Source organism: Patella vulgata, chromosome 3 (assembly GCF_932274485.2).
Source record: "Patella vulgata chromosome 3, xgPatVulg1.2, whole genome shotgun sequence".
In the NCBI taxonomy this organism is placed as follows: domain Eukaryota; kingdom Metazoa; phylum Mollusca; class Gastropoda; family Patellidae; genus Patella; species Patella vulgata.
The window spans coordinates 41,142,357-41,164,398 of NC_065881.2; the positions used below are offsets into that span (position 1 = coordinate 41,142,357).

Sequence of the window (22,042 nt, forward strand, 5' to 3'; positions counted from 1 at the left end):
AAGCAGAGCAAAGCAATTTCATTGGTCAGAGCTTCGGGACATGATAGCTTTGATTCTATCTTATAGAGAGCAATGAAACTTGGTGTATAGTTGATAATCAGTTTGATTGCTCTATACTTTTGAAAAAAATAAATGTGCGATTAATTAATATGTGTCATCTATTTATTTTTGGATTTTGGCGGGGGACATCAGCCTCACTGTTGGCTTTTTCTTCTCAATGAACATACAGTTGTAGCCCTTCAATGTAATCTTATCCAGTGTGCAATTAAAACCTTGGACTTCTTGTAACTGTATTTGTAATAAGTCGATGAGTACTTGTTACTGGTTGAATTAGATATAGATTTTCTAACCCTAATACTAATAGACTTCTGTTTGATGAATTGGCTTGTAGAAAATTTTAAATAATGTCTGTATGGGCTGTAATGTGATACAATTTAGATTGAATACTTGTCAGTTACAATAAAATTTAATATTTTAATCGTATCTGTATCATGTTACTCAGCTATACTACTAGTAAGATAAGACATAAATGTACTGGAAAGATTCCAGATAGATTTCGCTTAATCAATGTTAATGTTATCAAACATATTAGACTAAACTACTACATGTATCAACTCTTATATAAGTAGTAAACCAAAGGTAAAGAATATCATATTCATACTGGTATGTGAAGTCTCAGATTATGGTAACTGTAAGCTTATAATATAACAAAAATAAATAATGTTTGGCAAAATTTGCAAGAATTTGTCCATTGCCATTACGTCTATAACACTGTGTCAAACAGGGCATAGGTTTGGCTGTTCTTATTATGAACATTTTGAAAACAGATTAGTCTGAAATTGCACTGATTTTGCCAGTTATTAAAATAATATATATTTTTATTTCAGGTTTCTTCTTCTCAAATTAAAAATGGTACAATAAATTTATCTTGATAACTTGCAATTGTCTCCAGCTAAATTGTCTCCAGTGATCTCAGTTAAACTCCATTTTCACGAAAGCACCAATTATGACACATAGAAATAACATGACAGAAATGAACACATTTAATAGGAATGACGAGGATACAACTCGTATGCTTAACAGTTTATATGACAGTCCATGGCGGTCTTCACCATTACAGTCTCATAACACAGGTAATATTTGATTCAGTAGAGGATTAAAATGTGCCTAACGTGCCTAATTTTTATCGCAATTGGCGGCAATGGCGATCGACAGTGTGAGCGCTGTAACTTGCATTATGGCCAAGTTTAAGTTCAATCATCAAATTGTATCGGGTCATTTTGGGCTAACATGGTTTGTGGTTTTTTTTCTCAAATAATTTGGTTATCATTGTCAGTAGTAGGGGTCTTTATTAGCTGTAGGGGGAAACTTTATGGCCGAAGAAAACCCACGATGTTAGACAAGCGATACTGTTTCTTGTTATGTACAAGCCACCCCATAACACTTCACTAAGTGACAAATCCTTTTATCGAAAATTTGTGCGTTTGACTACTCAACTACTCTCTTGTCCTCTTCCCACCCCTTCCCAATTTTAAGGCAATTTTGACGTTCATTGCCATATAATTATTAATTGTGTTAGTGTAATGAGTTGTTGAAATATTGAAAAGGATAGACATGATTTGCCATGGTTTGTTGGTATAACAGAGATTTTCTGGCGAAAACATGATTTCTAATCAAGTAGCAAGATAAACCTTTATATTTATATTGAATTGTTTATGCGAATTATTAAACTTTTAGCTGATAGATCTACATTAGAAGAAAGACAACAGTTTCTACCACCTGTTAAATTAGATCCAGGGTTAGAAACCGTGCAAGAATTTGAATATAGAAATAAACTAAAAGCTGAAGAATTAGAAAAGAATCCTCCCATAGATAGGTAAGTTGATGTGTGCTTTGTTACTTTGAATTTAACTTTTGCTAGAAATTTGTCATCAGATCATATTAGTGGTAATTAATAAGTTGTTGATCAAATCATGATCACCAGTTATGCCATGCCCCATATTCCAAGCAATTTTAGTCAAAATAGGCTATTTATTGCAGTAAAACACAATTTTATATGTCCACATGTCAATGTGTATGTATGTTGTAATCCACCTTTCAGTCGGTCTGTCCACACATCTTGTCAGCACAATAATAGATGCTATAGTTTATATTTGATTTTTCAGAAACTTTCAGGCAAGCCAAGGGTCTCTATTTGTAGTGTTACGTGTAAGCTCCTTTTTTGCCCTCCTCGCGCTTGTAATGCTTGTCAGCAATATAAAGGCAAGAGTGTTCACCAAGTTGTTCTGAAACATTAACTAAAATGTAGGTGTATAAAAATGGGTATTATTAAGCACCAAATAAATTTCTCTATTGAATTTGTCCTTTTATATATTTCAGGTTTAGACTAGTTTACTTTATAATGGCTTTTCATGGTATTGGAATTCTCATGCCATGGAATATGTTTATAAATGCCAAAGAAGTAAGTAATTGTACATAGAACCGAAGGAAATGGTTAAAGTAGCAAACATAAACTGTTAAATATCAAATATTTATTGCGTTTATAATTAAGGTACTCATGACCACAAAACATGGTTTACCACAAATTGAAAGATGTTCTTAATATATATTTTAAACCTCTTGAAAGTAGCTTAATTTAATTAGAGCATTGTGTGTTCTAAGGTACAGTTTCTTCTTGCTGTTTGTGGTTAATTAGTTTAAATGACTTGCACTATAGAGATATATATGCTCAAGCATGGTTACAAACATCTTCAATAGAAGGCTTGATCTCGCTTTAACTACGTACATTTATCAAGGCCTTCATGTAATACCCTGCATATTTCGGCACTAATTTCGATTGGGTACAAGCCCAGCTTGTGATTGTGAACCTATCAGATTCCTCGGTCGTCGTGAATACCAAGTCTCGCGCTTTCAAACTAAAATTAAAATGTCTACCTGTTATAATCGAGGTGCAAAGTTCAAGCTTTGTTTAATGTCAAGGTTTCCGTGGAGGTCACAATGTCGCAACCTCTAATTGGATGCTACTTTTCACGTAGATAACGTAGCTATAAGTTCAGGAATTGTGAAGTAATCTAGCAATGTCCAGATGTTGTAAAACTAGCAGTCGTTGCTTCAGGAACATGGGCTGCAAACTGCTATTAAAGCTTAATGTTCAACAAGAAATTGATAAAAGTGATAAATTAACAGATGATTAATTAATCATGCAAGCATGGTAAATATTTATATTTCCTGCCTTTTGGTCTATTTTATAACATGCTGCTTTTTCGGTTAATGACTAAAAGAGTGTTAAAACAATCTGAATCTGCAGTCCTACAAAAATTTGTTTCCAGGCCATGAAATTTCACGCAAACGATACCAATCGGTTACATAAGGTCGCGCCAGCTTAAAAACGTGCGACCGATTTCCTGGTTACGCAATTTGAAATATCATTAACAAAATTATTCATATTTGATCAATTTTTATACGCAAACTCCATTCAAAATCACGTATTGACCAGTTGCAAGTAGGTTGATTTAAAAAAGCCCCCCACCCCTTATTCTTTATATGATTAAGTATGCCATAAATATTTGAAAGCGTACCTTTGGATTTTCAGACACAAAATGAGAAATGAGTTTGACATTTAACATATCAGCTATATTTCCAAAGAATTTACTACACGTGTTGATTTCACTGTAGCCATGCTGTACGGTAGTACCAATGACCCGTATGTATGTTGTCAACTTTCACCCCCACGGGCACATGGCATCGCTTGAGTGCTAATGTAAACGATTTTACTGTTCTGTCTATTTTTATACGCCCACATGAAAATGTGGTTGTATATTGCCGTCGCCCCCGTCCGTCCGTCCATCGTCCACAATTTCTTGTGAACACTCTACAGACTACATTTATCAACCGATTGTTTTGAAATTGATATATGTTGTTTACATTAGTGAGACGAAGAAGAATCCTATTTAATTTCAATAATTTCTGTTTATTACGTCTAGAGTTATGGCCCTTGTTTCACTTTGTTGAACCTTGTGAACGCTCTAATGCCAAAAGTTAACATACGATCTTTGTGAAATTTATATGCAATATTTAAGTTAGTGAATCAAAGAAGCCTATTGAATTTTAACAATTTCTGTTTATTACGTCTAGAGTTATGGCCCTTGTTTCACTTTATTGAACCTTGTGAACGCTCTAACGTCAAAAGTTATCATCCTATCTTTCTGAAATTTACATGCATTATTTAAATTGGTGATACGAAGAAGCCTATTGAATTTCAGCAATTTCCGTTTATTACATCTAGAGTTATGGCCCTTGTTTCACTTTATTGATCCTTGTGAACGCTCTAACGTCAAAAGTTATTATTCAATCTTTCTGAAAATTATATGCATTATTTAAATTAGTGAGACGAAGAATCCTATTGAATTTCAGCAATTTCCGTTTATTATGTCTAGAGTTATGGCCCTTGTTTCACTTTATTGATCCTTGTGAACACTCAAACGCAAAAAGTTATCACCCGATCTTTCTGAAATTTATATGCATTATTTAGATTGCTGAAACGAAGAAGCCTATTGAATTTCAGCAATTCCCGTTTATTATGTCTAGAGTTATGGCCCTTGTTTCACTTTATTGATCCTTGTGAACGCTCTAACGTCAAAAGTTATCATCCGATCTTTCTGAAATTTACATACATTATTTAAATTGGTGATACGAAGAAGCCTGTTGAATTTCAGCAATTTCCGTTTATTACATCTAGAGTTATGGCCCTTGTTTCACTTTATTGATCATTGTGAACGCTCTAACGTCAAAAGTTATCATTCGATCTTTCTGAAAATTATATGCATTATTTAAATTAGTGAGACGAAGAATCCTATTGCATTAGTGAGATGAAGAAGACTATTTAATTTCAATAACTTCCGTTAATTTCTTCTGGAGTTATGGCCCTTGTTTCACTTTGTTGCACCTTGTGAACGCTCTAACAACAAAAGTTATCAACCGATCTGTATGAAATTTATATGCATTATTTAAATAAGTAAAACAAAGAAGCCTACTGAATTTTAGCAATTTCCGTTAATTACATCTAGAGTTATGGCCCTTGTTTCACTTTGTTGAATCATGTGAACGCTCTAATGACAAAAGTTATCAACTGATCTGTATGAAATTGATATGGATCATTTAAATTAGTGAAATGAAGACGCCTATTGAATTTCAGCAATTTATGTTAATTTCTTCTGGAGTTATGGCCCTTGTTTCACTTTTTTGCACCTTGTGAACGCTCTAACGACAAAAGTTATCAACCGATCTGTATGAAATTTATATGCATCATTTAAATTAGTAAAACAAAGCTAAGCCTATTGAATTTCAGCAATTTCCGTTAATTACATCTAGAGTTATGGCCCTTGTTTCACTTTGTTGAATGTTGTGAACGCTCTAATGACAACAGTTATCATCCTATCTGTTTGAAATTGATATGCATCATTTAAATTAGTGAAATAAGAAGCCTGTTGAATTTCAGCAATTTCCGTTAATTCGCCATGAGTTATGGCCCTTGTTTCACTTTGTTGTACCTTGTAAATGCTCTAATGACAAAAGTTATTATCCGATCTGTATGAAATTTATATGTATCATTTAAATTAGTAAAACGAACAAGCCTATTGAGTTTCAGTTATCACCTAACTTAATGAAATGAAGACGAACAAGCCTATTGAATGTCAGCAATTTCCGTCAATTACATCTAGAGTTATGGCCCTTGATTTACTTTGTTGAACTTTGTGAACTTTCGAACAACAAAAGTTATCATCCGATCTGTATGAAATTTATATGCATTATTTGAATTCGTAAAATGAAAAATCGAATTTGAACAATTTCTTAGATTGCTTCCAGAGTTACGGTCCTTGTTTTAGTTTTTAGAACCTTGTGAACCTTCAAACAACGAAAATTGCCTACAAAAGAATAAATATGTGACAACCCTTGTTGACTGCTCGGACGATTTAGCTGCTGTGGGCGTATGTTTTGTTGCCTGGCAACCTTTCTTAATATTATTTCATCACATTCTACTATTCTGTTTCCTTTTGTGACTTTGTTTATAGAGTGCCAAGGTTAATAAATACTGTTTGTAAATAAGTCGCTACCTATGAGGGGTGCTATCTCATGCTACGTCAAGGTGCTTGGAAGAATGATTACAAATGACAAGTATGTATGTAGTAATATGAAGTATGTATGTAGTCTTCAGTGACCGAAAATAATATGGTAGCTACCATTTCTAGTTTTTGAAGGTCAGATATGATATAAAAACGAAAATCCATTAGTAATTTTTGGAACCGATTCACCTCTGCAACCGAACCGTGACCAGTTAACTGAGTAGCCATTTACATACATCAGGGATCTTAATTGGCTGATTATAGTCGGCTTCAGCCGTGACCAGTTAAATGAGTAGCCATTTACGTACATCAGGGATCTTAATCGGCTGATTATAGTCAGCTTCAGCCGCTTGCTGTTTGAAAAAGCCAATTGATAAAAGAATTATTAAAATATAGGGATTTAATGAAGTGGAACAAATTTTTCTAATGTTTAAATGGGGACACTGTGGGATTAAAGTCATAAACACTTAACCTCAAAATATGATATTAAATATAGAAGAATATAAATTAGTCAAGCTATTTCTTTAAAAAATACATTCACTGCAAGTGGAAATGAATATTAGCACCATTCAAATCTGGATAAAACATGAAAATAGCACAACCATTTTATGTAACCAATTGGTTATGCTATGGTCATCTGGCGTAACCAAAGAAAATTGTTACGCAGAGCATAAACCCGCAACCATTTTTCTGGTTACCCCAAAATTTGAAATTTCTATTGTTTATATAATTTTTGAATGGAATGATTTATTTTCATACACAAACATGGTTTCAATTGCAATGGCATTTTAGTAAAAGTCAATGTTCATTTTGTTCTAAATACTTTTAAACCTGGGTAAAAATGCCTTATCTACAATTTAGATACTGGTTTTTCTCACTGTTACGGTTGAAAAGGACTATTAAAATGGTTTCTGTCCGTCTGTTTGTCTGTCCGTCACACTTTTTCGGACACAATAACTTTCCTTCTAATTGAGCTAGAATGGTCAAACTAGGTGTAGGTGTTTATTAGCTGAATGCCTTGATGGAATTCAAAGATAAGCATTTTCTCCTTAGGGTAAACAGAGATATTCAACTTGATTGGGTGATGCTCTGGGACACGATAACTTTAGTTCTAATTAAGCGAGAGTGATGAAATTTGTTGTATGGTTTCATTACATCAATACCTTGACTAAGTTCGATAATGAGCATTTTCTGCTCAGGGCAGGTAGAGCAATAAGCAATTTGATTGGTCAAGACTTTGGAACACAATACAATAACTCCCCTTCAAATTGAGGTAGAATGTTCGAACTTGGTGTAGGCGTTGATTATGTGAATGCCTTGATGGAGTTCGAAGATGAGCATTTTCTGCTTAGGGTAAGCAGAGATAAGTAACTTGATTGGTTGGTGCTTTGGGACATGCTAACTTTTGTTCAAATTAAGTGAGAGTGATGAAACTTGGTGTATAGTTTCTTCACATCAATAACATGACTGAGTTTGATTATGAGAGCATTTTCGGCTCCTGGTAAGCAAAGTGATAAGCAATTTGATTGGTCGAGACTTTGGAGCTCGACAACTTTGATTCCAATTGTGTGATAATGGTGAAACTTTGTCAGTGTATAGTTTTATTACGTCAATACCTTAACAAGGTTTGATGCTGACCATTTTCTGGTTAGGCAAAGTAGAGACTTCAATCTGATTGGATCACAATAACTCTCCTGTTCAAAATTGGTGTAGGTGTCTATTACATGATGCCTTGACACAGTTCGTTCATGCGCATTTTACACTAAGGCTAAACAGAGATAAGCAGTTTAATTGGTTGAGACTTTGGAACAAGATAACTTTAGTTCTAATTGGGTTAGAGTGATGAAACTCTCGGGTAAAGATTCATTATATAATTACATTGAGTATTGACTAAGTTCGATGATAGGAATTTTCTGCTTAGGCTAAGTAGCGATAAGCAATTTGATTGGTCAAGGCTTTGGAACAGAACAACTCTGCTTTTAATTGAGGTATAGATGTTCATTAGGCGAATGTCTTGACAGAGTTAAATGATTAAAATTTCTTTTTAAAGCTAAGCAGAGCTCAGCAATTTCATTGGTTGATGCTTTGGGACCAGATAACTTTGATTCTAATTGATGGATAGTTTCACTACCAGGTACTTCAAAACCTGTATTTGATAGTGAACATTTTATGCTTAGACAAAGTATAGATAATCTGTTTGATTACTCGATACTTTTGAAAAAGATAAATGTGCAATTAATTAATATGTGTCATCTGTTTATTTTGGGATTTCGGCAGGGGACATCAGCCTCACTATGACTTGTAAATATTTAATTCCTGTACAGTATCCAAATTTATGTCAGTCTGTTTCTACAAAATTACATGCTGTCGTAATACGATAGAATGAAACCGTACTGTCGCCCAAAACAATTAACTACTTACACTATTCCAGTCGAAATACTCGTCAACATTTCTTAGCGTATTTATTTATTTATTTAAAAACATATATCCCATTCAAAACATGATCATAAATCAGAGAATATGCCATCAAAATAGAATCTTTTCTCCGACATTAGACATGTGGAATTTGTCACGCTGCATTTCATAATTTCACAAGTCTATCGAGATTTCTACTTCTGTTTCAGTTATTATACTATAATGGCATGCGATCAAAAACAGGGCTTGCATGGTCTAGTATTTTTCGGATATGTGTGTGTGAAATAGTGTTATTTAACGCCAGCTTCCACCGAAGTGAGGGGATCACGTGGCAAAGTGGGTAAGACGCTGGCTCGCTAGCCTGTAGGTCCAGTGTTTGATCCCTGCATTGGCCGAGAAAGTTCATCCAGAGTTTCCGGCTTGGTTCCCCCTTGTCAGTGATGCAGGACGGAGGGCCTGACAAGGACAGCTGTCTAGTCCTTCGGATGAGACAAAAAACCGACGTCCCGTGTATATATTGGAATGCAGGTGAAAGATCGCTGGCAGTTGGAATTCGATATAAGAGTAGGCGATAATGCCGCTGCCCAGGCAAAATTTCCCTCATAGTACAATGTATGGCGTATGCCCGTCTTCATTAGCCCAGTATAGGAGCAGAACAGTAGGACGTTAAACCCCATTTCATTTCATTTCCACCGAAGTGATATCGCAGACAAGTTAACGGATACAATGTACATTAGGATATGTGACATATATGACTAATTTCTACGTGTTGTCAGTTGACATCAAGGAGATTAAAACATCTGACAATAGAGAAATCACGGGTGAATCATGTAGATTAAGTTTATAATCACTCTTATTGGATTGATACATTGTCCGACATAGGAGAAGCAATGACTTCTGTTCTGGATTGGATTGATGAATTTTCCAACAAAGGATTAAGTCAGCCAATCAATGCAGATTAACTTGGTAATCAAGGTAGGTATATAGGCGGTAAAACACAATAGATATGTTGATCACTTAATTACCTAATCAGTCCATCCTATTATCAACGATAATTGGGTACATATATGCTCAGTACACTATATTAATGTTTGAATTTTGAATATTATTCACCATATCTTGATGTCCGACATTTGGAAAATAGCGTTGGACATGTCCGAAATATATGGACGAAATCCCATCTCTGCTTGCAGGGTCTTATTATTATTATGGTTGCTTATTATTATCACGTTGAATTGTTTCTTATTTATGTATTATTAGGCTCACTAGATATATATTTTTCATTAACTTGATAATGTGACCTGTATGTGTTACTGAACGATGTTATTAAAAAACAAAGAAGCAGTTATATCCATACATACCTTGTGTTGTGTTTTGATTGTCCGATCTCCAGAGTCCACAATTTTTTATGAATCTTTTTAAAACTTTAGGATAATGGCTATTTTGAGGAGACAATGATTGGGATTGAATTTGAGTTATGTTTTTATAACCTTAATGTAACAATTCTTATCAGCAGGCGACAATTTGGATTGAATTTGAACATAATCGCTATTTTTGTTCTGGAAATTTTCTTGTTTGCTCCCTAGAGGCCACAGTTTTTGACCAATCATCAATCTTTTTCAAACCTTAGGATAATGATTTATCAGTAGACGACAATATTGGGGTGATGCTATTTTTGTTCTTGAGTTATGGCCATTTAATTTGAGTAATTGTGTTTGTCCACTCTCTAGTGAGCCACAATTTTTGACAAATCTTTTTCAAACCTTAGGATAACGATTTTTACGTGTAGATGACAACCGCTGGTTTTTAGTTCAAACCATTTCTGATAGTTCATGTCAGAGTTATAGATAGCCCTTGATCAATTTGAAAAATCTTGTGATCATATCATCTGATTGACTTCAATCCATGCAAAATGTTTTTGTTCATGAGATGAAAATGCTGATAAATACTTTCAGAGTTTTTGCCCTTGATCATTAATAAAATTTCATCCAAGTTGAAAGTCATGCAGACCCTTTAGTGGCTAACGTTATATTTGATTGACTTCAAATTCAACCCCAATGTTCATAGACAAAGATTCATATTGATTTTCAAAGATTTCCTATAAAACAAACAGCTAAAATTATCAATTATAAATGTTAGCACTAGGGTAGGAAGAACTAGAAGCCAACCAAATTTCTGATAATAATTTCATGGGCTGTTACTCTTTATCAGTTTTGAATGTCTTAAATGCCCTTATTACCTGCAAAAGAACAAATGTGTCAACCTTAGTGGGCTGTGGGCGTATGTTTCATCAGCTGGCAATCTATCTTTGTTTTATGGAAAAAGTAATATCAACACTTAACAGCTGTGTGAAGTCTGGCGCCCTATGAATTATGTGTTATTATTAGCCTACTAAGAGCTTACCATTCTTAATTTTTGTCTTTTCAGTATTTTGAAAATTATAAATTGAACTCTACAGAAAGTCCAGTACAAGATTACAGCAAGTACTTTTTGTACTACGTTGGACTTGCTTCTCAGTTTCCAAATGTCTTTATGTCTTTAGTTAACTTTTGCTGTCAATGTGGTGGAGGGTAAGATTTTTTATGTATATGCTCACAATTCACATTGAAATGTGGCAGTATTTTGTTGTTCTTCCACACCTGTCCTTTCTCATGGATTTCTTTTGTTATTTCGCAAAATCTTTTGAATACCCTTGAAGCATAAGTTATTAATCGATTGTATAAAACTGTCAGTACCAGGAAAAGTTTTAGTGGCTCAGGTTATTTTAAATGTATACAATTTCACCAATGTATAAATGACAATTACTTCCAGAGTTATTTCCCTAAATTTTTTATCATTTTGTAATTGCAGGAAATATTATCACACAATTATGTATTGTTCAGGTTAAGGGGACACAGATGTTAATAGAATTTTAATAGATCTGCTTGAAATTTATTAGATTATTAGATTAGCATATTACAACAATTTCTGATCACTGATATTATAATTAATTTTAGAATTTTTTGCTCTTGCTCACATTGGATAATTTTGTGACAAAAGCATCAGTAGTTTTGTCCATTCCTTGCTTTAAGAGATAGACAGACTTTTGTGATCTGCTTAAGTTTAATGAAATATATGTACTTAGATGTTAATAGAATTTTAATAATAATATATCTGCTTGAAATTTATTAGATTATTACATTAGCTTATGACAACAATTTCTGATAACTGATATCATAAGTAATTTTGCTTTAAGACATAACAATCTTTTCGTGATTTGTTAAGTTGCTCGGGAAATATGTTCTGTGTCTGGTCGCTGTTTTCGGTCGAAACACATTTTGTTCTCAATCAGAATTTTTGTTTGTTTGAATTTTAGTCACTCTAGTTCAGTGGTTCTCAACCTTTTTTGCCAACAGCACACCTTGGAACACATTAAGTAATAGCGGCACACCTAGCTAAATAATACATGAAAAATATTTGAATTTTGCAAAACAAAAACATGACAAGTCATAGACGGCATACAACCGTAAACACATTCAAGTCAAAGACACATAGAATGACTCAAACTGAATAAAGAAAAACACAGCTATGAACTTACCAGTAGACACCAGTGAATACTCAATTGGGATCACATGGTTTTTTACATTTTCTTAGTGTGGCGTTCAAAATTTTTGCAGCACTCTTAGGAATATCTCGTGGCACACTGGTTGAGAATCACTGCTCTAGATAGACAAAATTGTAAATTGTGGATACATTGTGACTATCTTACATAATAAACTTAGTGTGCATCTACCTACTAAATATAAATTGACAAACCAGAATAGTTTTAGGGATAGGACAAAAAATTATCCATATCTCCTTTATTTCTCAACAGATCTTTTGCGGGGTTTTCAGGTTTTTATACGCCCACATTGAAATGTGGACGTATATTGCCGTCACCCCGTCCGTCCGTCTGTCGGTCCGTCCATCGTCCACAATTTCTTGTGAACGCTCTAACGCCAAAAGTTATCATCCAATTGTTTTAAAATTGATATATGTTGTTTACATTAGTGAGACGAAGAAGAATCCTATTTAATTTCAATAATTTCTGTTTATTACGTCTAGAGTTATGGCCCTTGTTTCACTTTGTTGAACCTTGTGAACGCTCTAATGCCAAAAGTTAACATACGATCTTTGTGAAATTTATATGCAATATTTAAGTTAGTGAATCAAAGAAGCCTATTGAATTTTAACAATTTCTGTTTATTACGTCTAGAGTTATGGCCCTTGTTTCACTTTATTGAACCTTGTGAACGCTCTAACGTCAAAAGTTATCATCCTATCTTTCTGAAATTTACATGCATTATTTAAATTGGTGATACGAAGAAGCCTATTGAATTTCAGCAATTTCCGTTTATTACATCTAGAGTTATGGCCCTTGTTTCACTTTATTGATCCTTGTGAACGCTCTAACGTCAAAAGTTATTATTCAATCTTTCTGAAAATTATATGCATTATTTAAATTAGTGAGACGAAGAATCCTATTGAATTTCAGCAATTTCCGTTTATTATGTCTAGAGTTATGGCCCTTGTTTCACTTTATTGATCCTTGTGAACACTCAAACGCAAAAAGTTATCACCCGATCTTTCTGAAATTTATATGCATTATTTAGATTGCTGAAACGAAGAAGCCTATTGAATTTCAGCAATTCCCGTTTATTATGTCTAGAGTTATGGCCCTTGTTTCACTTTATTGATCCTTGTGAACGCTCTAACGTCAAAAGTTATCATCCGATCTTTCTGAAATTTACATACATTATTATACGTCCACATTCATAATGTGAACGTATTATGCCGTCGCCCCTGTCTGTGTGTGTGTGTGTGTGTATGTATGTATGTGTATGTGTGTGTGTGTGTGTGTGTGTGTGTCTGTGGTTCGCCTACAGGGCGCAATTCTTCATGGATTTTCTTCAAACTTGGTATACTTATTCCTTATACCCCAAGGAAGATCCCTATTGTTTTTGGTGCATGCCCGACCCCCCGGGGCAGAGCCACGCCCATTTCTAGTATTTGTTTGTTTGTCGTCTACAGGCCACATTTCTTAACTAATAATCTTGAAACTTTGCATACACATTCTTTGTACCCTAAGGAACATCCCTATCGTTTGGGGTGCATGCCCAACCCCCAGGGGCAGAGCCACGCCCATTTTCTTTTCGTGTGTCTTTGTGTCGCCTACAGGGCGCAATTCTTACTGGATTTTCTTCAAACTTGGTATACTTATTCCTTATACCCCAAGGAAGATCCCTATTGTTTTTGGTGCATGCCCGACCCCCAGGGGCAGAGCCACGCCCATTTCTAGTTAATTGTGGTATGAATTCTTCTGCTTAAATAACGATAAGAGTTATGCCCCTTTATTTTCGGTAAAATGTCCGACAAGAACCACATCCCTATAGTTTTTGGTGAATGTCCAACCCCCAGGGGCAGAGGCACGCCCATTTTCTTTATGTGTGTCAGTACAGCTTGCAATGCTTAATCAGTCGTCTTGAAAACTTTTTTATACTTATTCCTTATACCCTAAGGCTGACCTCTATTATTTTTGGTGGATGCCCGACCCCCTGAGACAGAGCCCCGCCCAATGTTTGTGTGTCTTGTGTTTCGCCTACAGGCCACAATTCTTAACAGATCCTTTTGAAACTTTGCATACCTATTCCTTATACCCTAAGAATGACAACTGCATGTCCGGTGACCCCCAGGGCCAGAGCCACACCCAATTTTTGTGTTTATCGTTTACAGGCCGCAATTCTGAATGGATTAACTGGGTACTTGGCATATGTATTCCTTATAGCCTAAGGGTGTCAACTATTGATTTTGGTGAATGCCCTTACTGAAAGGATTATCTTGGAACTTGGTATACTTATTCCTTATACCCTAAGGATGGCAACTATTGATGTTGTCATTTCAATAACAGGGTGGTGCCTATTTATATTGTTCCATTTTCAACCCCCAGGGGCAGAGCCACACCCGATTTTTGTATTTATCATCTACAGGCTGCAATTCTGAATGGATCATCTTGGAATTTTGCATATTTATTCCTTATACCGTAAAGACAGCAACTATTTATTTTGGTGCATGCCCCAACCTCCTGGGGCAGTGTCATACCCACTTTTTTGTTAATATTTTGTCTGTAAATTTGGCAAAACAAACCCAACGCCTAGCCTCCTTTTCATTCTCAATCAAAGCTGGAACGTGGACGTATATTCCAGCGTTAGCGATGCTCTTGTTTAAATTGGTGATACGAAGAAGCCTGTTGAATTTCAGCAATTTCCGTTTATTACATCTAGAGTTATGGCCCTTGTTTCACTTTATTGATCATTGTGAACGCTCTAACGTCAAAAGTTATCATTCGATCTTTCTGAAAATTATATGCATTATTTAAATTAGTGAGACGAAGAATCCTATTGAATTTCAGCAATTTCCGTTTATTACGTCTAGAGTTATGGCCCTTGTTTCACTTTATTGATCCTTGTGAACGCTCTAACGCAAAAAGGTTATCACCCGATCTCTGTGAAATTTATATGTATAATTTAAATTAGTGAAACGAAAAAGCCTATTGGATTTCAGCAATTTACAATAATTACTTCTAGAGTTATTGCTCTTGTTTCACTTTGTTAAACCTTGTTAATGCTCGATTGATGATAGTTATCATCCAATATGTATGAAATTTATATGCATCATTTAAATTTGTGAAACAGGTCTATTGAATTTCAGCAATTTCCGTCAATAATTTCTAGAGTTATGGCGATTGTGAATGTTTGAATGACAAAAGTCATCATGTGATCTGTATGAAATTTATATGCATTATTTAAATTAGTAAAACGAAAAAGCCTGTCAAATTTCAACAATTTCTATAGATTACTTCCAGAGTTGAGACCCTTGTTTCGAGTTTGTAGAACCTTGTAAAAACCCTCAAACCTCAAAATTTATAATCTGATCTGTATGGAACTGTCTTGTAAAGGCCCCCAATTACCTACAAAGGAATAAATATGCGACAACCCTTGACGACCGCTCGGACGATTTAGCTGCTGTGGGCGTATGTTTTGTTGCCTGGCAACCTATCTTTATTTCTTTTGAAAAATCCCTTATGGGTTCTCACTGATGATTTTTTTTAATCCGGAAATTTGCACGCTTAGATTTAGAATCAAAGATTTTGTTTGTCGTTTTTGCTAAATTCAAGATGGTGTATTTCCATCACAGTTTCAGGAATCAGGTTGAAACTTTTTACGAATAAAGTACACATCGATGCATTAAATATGGCAGATTGAACATTTTTGTGGTGACTTCTGGAAATTTCTGAATGCCTTCTAATTTTTCCTGAACATAATAGTTCTCTGCATTTTAAAAAATAGACTAAAAATGACCCTTGGAAATATTTGTTCCAGATAATATCTTTCAGATACCTTGTTCATTAACATTTTCAACCATTTGGCCGCCATATTGGATTTTACAAAAAGGCTTCAAATCGATATTCAGCAACCATTTTCAATCCGATTTTCACAAACTGCTTTTATTTTGAAGCTCTTTGGAAACTGATTTTTGAATTTTAAAGCCTGTTACCAGGCGTGACTGTGTACTTCAATGACCTTTACACATATTTCAAATTTGTATATTTTGTTTTACTGTTTTATTTAGATCACCATCTGTTCGAATTATTATAAGTCTGCTGATAATGGTTGTATGTTTCATTACAACTGCAGTCCTGGCTATGATAGATACTTCTGGCTGTAAGTATTGTTTTTAAAGGAGCTAATTCTCTAACTCAATATTTTCTATAATATTTGAAATTAGAAACACAAATTAGAATTCGATAATGGTCCATTTCAGTCCATATTAATGTTGTGATGTTGCCATGAAAATGTGGGATCCTAATATCCAATAATAAAGAAACCATGAACGTTTTCAAATATGGTAATGAACAAAGAGAAACATATCCTAAATTACAATGCGGCAATAAATAGTAATGGATGATTCACAAATGATAAAATAACAATAAAAAACCGCGAAGAATGGGTTAATTAGGCGTAATCGATTGTCATTCAGTTTGTACGGTTCGCATATTTCACCAAACATAATTGATTAGAAATTACAATTTTTGTACGCCCACATATTCATGTGGACGTATATTGTCATCGCCCCTGTCCATCCGTCCACAGTTGTTTGTGAACGCTCTACGGGTCACAGTTTTATCCGATTTCAATGAAACTTGAGATATAGGTTTATGAACCTAAGATCTCGGTTCCTTTCGATATTGGCATGTATCGGACTGTAACTTCATGGATTATGGCCCCTGATTGTACGAAAACTCACGTTTTTAGCTTGTGAACACTGTCTGTAGAGGTCACAATTTTTATCCGATTTGGTTTAAACTTGAAATGTATGTTTATAACCCACAGATCTCAGTTCCTTTCGATATTGCACATATCGGACCATAACTTCCTGAATTATGGCCCCTGATTGTACGAAAAATCACGTTTTTAGCTTGTGAACCCTATAGAGGTTACAATTTTTATCCGATTTAAAAAACCATTTATATCACCGTTATATCCTAAAGATGGTTGAGTTCGAATTTCGTAAAAATCGGACCGAAACGGACATTCAAAATAGCCTCCCCTCGCTCGCAAATAGTGTCAAAATATTGTGCATCAGGGTTGTGGACCCTCTAGAGGTCACAATTTTCATCTGATTTTGATGAAACTTGAAATGCATGTTTATAACCCAAATATCTTGGTTCCTTTCCATTTTCATCTGATTTTGATGAAACTTGAAATGCGGATTTTCTAGAGGTCACAATTTTTTTCCAATTTAAAAAAACGTTTAAATACATAACCATTCCACCATAATGAAATGTTGAATTCAAATTTCGGGAAAATCGAAATGAAACTTCCCGACAAAATGGACGCTCTTTGTACGCAAATTGTATAGAAGTGTGTAATACGAAGGTTGTCAACCCTCTAGAGATCCATAACTTTCTGGATTATTGCCCCTGGTTGTACAAAAAATCGTGTTTGTTTTTAGCTTGTTCTCTATCCATCTCTTGCAAAATGTGAGTGTATCCTGTCTGGCAGCCGCTGGTTGAATATGTCACTTTATATACAATCATATTACATTAATATATCATTATATTTTTTCAGGGCAAGAAATATTCTTTATTGTGACAATGATTTCGGTTATTGTTCTCAATAGTAAGTACATGTTTGTTATCTTTCTGTTTAAAATAGTTTATAATGCCTAGGGTCACTGTTTTTAATAGGCTGTGTTCTGTCAGCTTTAGCCGATTGATGATTAATCTAGCTGATTGGTAAAACAATGAACTGGCCACTGTGGTATCATAAATCAATCTACTTTTCGCTAAATTAGAACAAGTTAATTATTACTTGTTAATTAAGAAGTGAATCAACTTGCTTGTCGTCTACAACAACAGTCTTTAGTGAGAATCAGCCATGTGGTTCATAATCCGAGTAATAGCATATGCAAAGGTAATTTTGATAATTACCATGGATGGTTGAGTTCGAATTTCGTAAAAATAAGACCTAAACTGACAGACAAAATGGCCGCCCCTTGTACTCAGATAGCGTAAAAATATGATATATCAAGGTTGTGGTCTCTCTAGAGGTCACAATTTTCTTCTGATTTTGATAAAACTTGAAATGTAAGTTTATAACCCAAAGATCTCGGTTCCTTTTGATATTCGCACATATCGGATAATAACTTCCTGAATTATGGCCCCTGATTGTACGAAAAATCGCGTTTTTAGCTGGTGGACCGTATAACAGTCATAATTTTTATGTGATTTAAAAAAACGTTTGAATATATCACTGATACACCCTAAAGATGGTTGAGTTCGAATTTCGTAAAAATTGGACCAAAACTGTTCTCTATCCATCTCTTGCAAAATGTGGGCGTTTCCTGCCTGGCAGCTGCTGGTTAGCCTGCGGATTCTCTAGAAGTCACAATTTTTTTTTCAAATTTTAAAAACCGTTCAAATATTTCACCATTCCACCATAATGAAGGTTGAATTCGAATTTCGGGAAAATCGAATGAAACTGTTTGACAAAATGGCTCTTTGTTCGCAAATTGTGTAAAAATATGCAATATGAAGATTGTGGAACCGCTAGAGGTCACTATTTTTGTCCAATTCTGATGAAACTTAAAACATATCTTTATATCCCAAAGATCTCAGTCCCTTCTGATATTTGCACATTTCAGTCCATAACTTTCTGGATTATTGCCCCTGATTGTACAAAAAATCGTTTTTGTTTTTAGCTTGTTCTCTATCAATCTCTTGCAAAATGTGGGCATATCCTGCCTGGCAGCCGCTGGTATCAATTGGAAGCAAAATGAATACTTCTCTAAATTCTCAAAATATACTTAAAATCATTGATTTATGACTAAAATGTCAGCTGACTAGCTAAGTGTCTGTTCTCAAACGGAGATAATTGTAGACAGGCAGCATAAGATTAGTATGTATACAGGTCACAATTCTATGGAATACAATTACTGCTTATTACTGAGCAATGTTTCAACTAGGCTTCTCTAGTCATTATCAAGCAATGATGAAATTGAGTTTGACTGCCACATCTCCATTGCTTGATAATGACTAGAGAAGCCTGGTCGAAACGTCGCTCAGTAAAATAAGCAGTAATTGTATTCCATAGAATTGTGACCTGTATACTCCAGTTCAATTACTAAATGCCATTGAAACAAGATTAGTATGGTTTTATATCTTGCTACAATATTAACTATAGATATATTATCATCTGCAGTTGTGTTAACATGTGTTCCAGAAAAATTATTTAGTTCCACAACGTCGATAAACCCACCCTGGTTTCAAATTAAGAGGTGTGTTTTTGTGCAATAGACATGTCCGAAAACTAGTATATTTTTTTTTAGTTGTCCTAATCCTGAATATATGTATCTAATTTTTGTATTTGTAGTGGCAGCTGGCATTTATCAAAATAGTATGTATGGACTAGCTGCTATTCTTCCAATGAAATACACTAATGCTATTGTATTTGGAAATGTAAGTCATTCCACTTATATGGATCAGAGCATCAGATATAAGATTGGGTAGGACAAAACCATATTCTTAGTTCTGTTAGGATGGCTGTTTATACATAACTGAATAGTTCATTTTGTGACAAAATTTTTGATAAGTGAGGATATCATTAACAACAGTGATTTTATAAATCTGTTATAATGGCTTATTGCTTGCTGAAAATGCACATAATTATTTTTGCTTTCTTTTCAGAATTTCTCTGGAACACTGATAGCTGTCATAAACATTATTACTATCATCGGTATGTATTTTTGTCAGCAATATAGATATTTATTTGATATTCGTTAAATATATGTCTTTGCAAAATGGTGTATTACGTTTGGCGTGTTCATTTCGGCAAAGAGTAAGGTGTATATCAAAAATTTAATATTATAGATCTTGTCACAGCATTATTCAAAATAACACAACAGATTCACAGAATTCGACTTTGAAGTTTGACCTAAATCAATGAGGTTGGAAACCTTCGAGGTCATGAATCTTCATTTAACTTTTTGTCCAATCATTTTGTACAGTACTTACAAGTAGTCAATTAAATGTGTTAAAACTTATTGGGCATTTTCAAACCATTGTACATAATTTCTTTGTTGCAGTTTCACCAAACACAAGAACAGCAGCCATTTACTACTTTGTGGCTGCCATTGTAGTTCTTCTCTTGGCTTTTGATGCTTACTTTGTTCTACCACTTACTGTAAGTTTCTCTACATTTCAATATATATTATAGGGGTGATACTATTGTGGAATTCGGCATTCAAAAAGACGGAAAAGCTGATATTTTCTGATATTAAACAAAAACTCCAAAGTACCGTATTTCATCTTTTTTTCATTAAATTCGAAAATATTGAACGATATCGCGTGGTTTTATTACTATTTTTATACATATATTGTCGTCACCCCTGTTCGTTCACAATTTGTTTGTGGACAATCTACAGGTCACAATTTTTACTTGATTTTGACGAAACTTGAAATATAGGTTAATCTCCAAAAGATCTCGGTTGCTTTCGATATTGGCATGTATCGGACCATAACTTCATGGATTATGGCCCCTGATTGTACGATAAATCATGTGATTTTGTTGAAACTTGAAATTCATGTGTATAACCCAAAGATCTTGGTTCCTGTTGATATTCGCACATATTGGATCGTAACTTCCTGAATTATGGCCCCTGATTTTACGAAAAATCATGTTTTTAGTGTTAATTAGATTTATACTATTCTTTATTCAATCATCGGTATCAACTTTAGTCCACCTTCATATCACCTTCACTCCTATACACACACTGCTCATCATGCTTCACTCCTCACCTGACCTGTGTATTCACAGCACACACCTGGATTGACATGCACTCACTCTCACTATACACCTCACTCACACACCACTAGCAGACGACATAGTTAACATTTATCCGATTTAAAAAAACGTTTTAGTATATCACCGTTACACCCTAATGATGGTTGAGTTCAAATTTCGTGAAAATTGGACCAAAACTGCCAGATAAAATGGACACCCCTTGTACGCAAATAGTGTAAAAATATGGTATATCAAGGTTGTGGACTCTCTAGAGATCACAATTTTTATCTGATTTTGATGAAACTTGGAATGCGTGTTTATGTCCCAAAGATTTTGGTTCCTTTCAATATTCGCGCATATCGGATCGTACCTTTCTGAATTATGGCCCTTGATTGTACAAAAAATCGCATTTTTAACTTGTGGTCCCTCTAGAGGTCACAATTATTATCCAATTTAAATAAAACATTCGAATATATCATTATTACACCTCAATGTTTGTTGAGTTCTAATTTCGTGAAAATCGGGCCAAAACTGACGAACAAAATGGCCGCCCCTTGTACACAAATAGTGTAGAAGTGTGTAATACGAAGGTTGTGGGCTTAATATCTTCAAATCAACACAGTCTCGATTATCCATTACTTGATTTAATCATTTATTTTACTGCTTAGGCATCCATCTTATAATTAAATTTAAAAAAAGTGGACTATATATATAAAGATACAAAATTTTTAAGAAAAAATAATAATTTTATGTGAATAACATAACACATTCTGTCTCGTTATTCAAAATTTTAATCCCGAATAACAAAACACTTTCTGTTTCATGATTTGTTATCCGCCAATAAAGAATAACGAAACACGATTTAAATTCACACTGTCTTATTATTAGTCGAAAAATTAAAATTAAAGAACTATTATTGTTGATTTTAGAAATTTTATCGACATTTCCTTAAAATTGTTGAATTGAAACAACTGGCTGTAAAGAACCAAGGAAATAAAACTTGCTTAACAGGATTGAAGCGGTATTGGTTTGTTTTTAAACAGGTAGGTTGGAACAGATGACATTCTTTTTAAACGCCCACATGGAAATGTGGACGTATATTGCCGTTGCCCCCTTCCATTCGTCCATCATCCACAATTTCTTGTG

At 34.4% G+C, this 22,042-nt stretch overlaps 1 protein-coding gene across 1 annotated transcript in view; it reads left to right on the top strand.

Moving 5' to 3' along the window:
• LOC126814546 (equilibrative nucleoside transporter 1) overlaps positions 1-22,042 on the top strand; it is a 55,133-nt gene that overhangs the window by 20,498 nt on the left and 12,593 nt on the right. Inside the window, exons 2-11 of the mRNA XM_050539774.2 lie at positions 888-1,133; positions 1,738-1,876; positions 2,380-2,461; positions 10,965-11,107; positions 16,185-16,276; positions 17,684-17,734; positions 19,487-19,572; positions 19,801-19,849; positions 20,199-20,296; positions 21,826-21,939. Coding sequence (XP_050395731.2) covers positions 1,007-1,133; positions 1,738-1,876; positions 2,380-2,461; positions 10,965-11,107; positions 16,185-16,276; positions 17,684-17,734; positions 19,487-19,572; positions 19,801-19,849; positions 20,199-20,296; positions 21,826-21,939 — 981 coding nt within the window. The 5' untranslated portion in view covers positions 888-1,006. The remainder of the gene's footprint in view (positions 1-887; positions 1,134-1,737; positions 1,877-2,379; positions 2,462-10,964; positions 11,108-16,184; positions 16,277-17,683; positions 17,735-19,486; positions 19,573-19,800; positions 19,850-20,198; positions 20,297-21,825; positions 21,940-22,042) is intronic.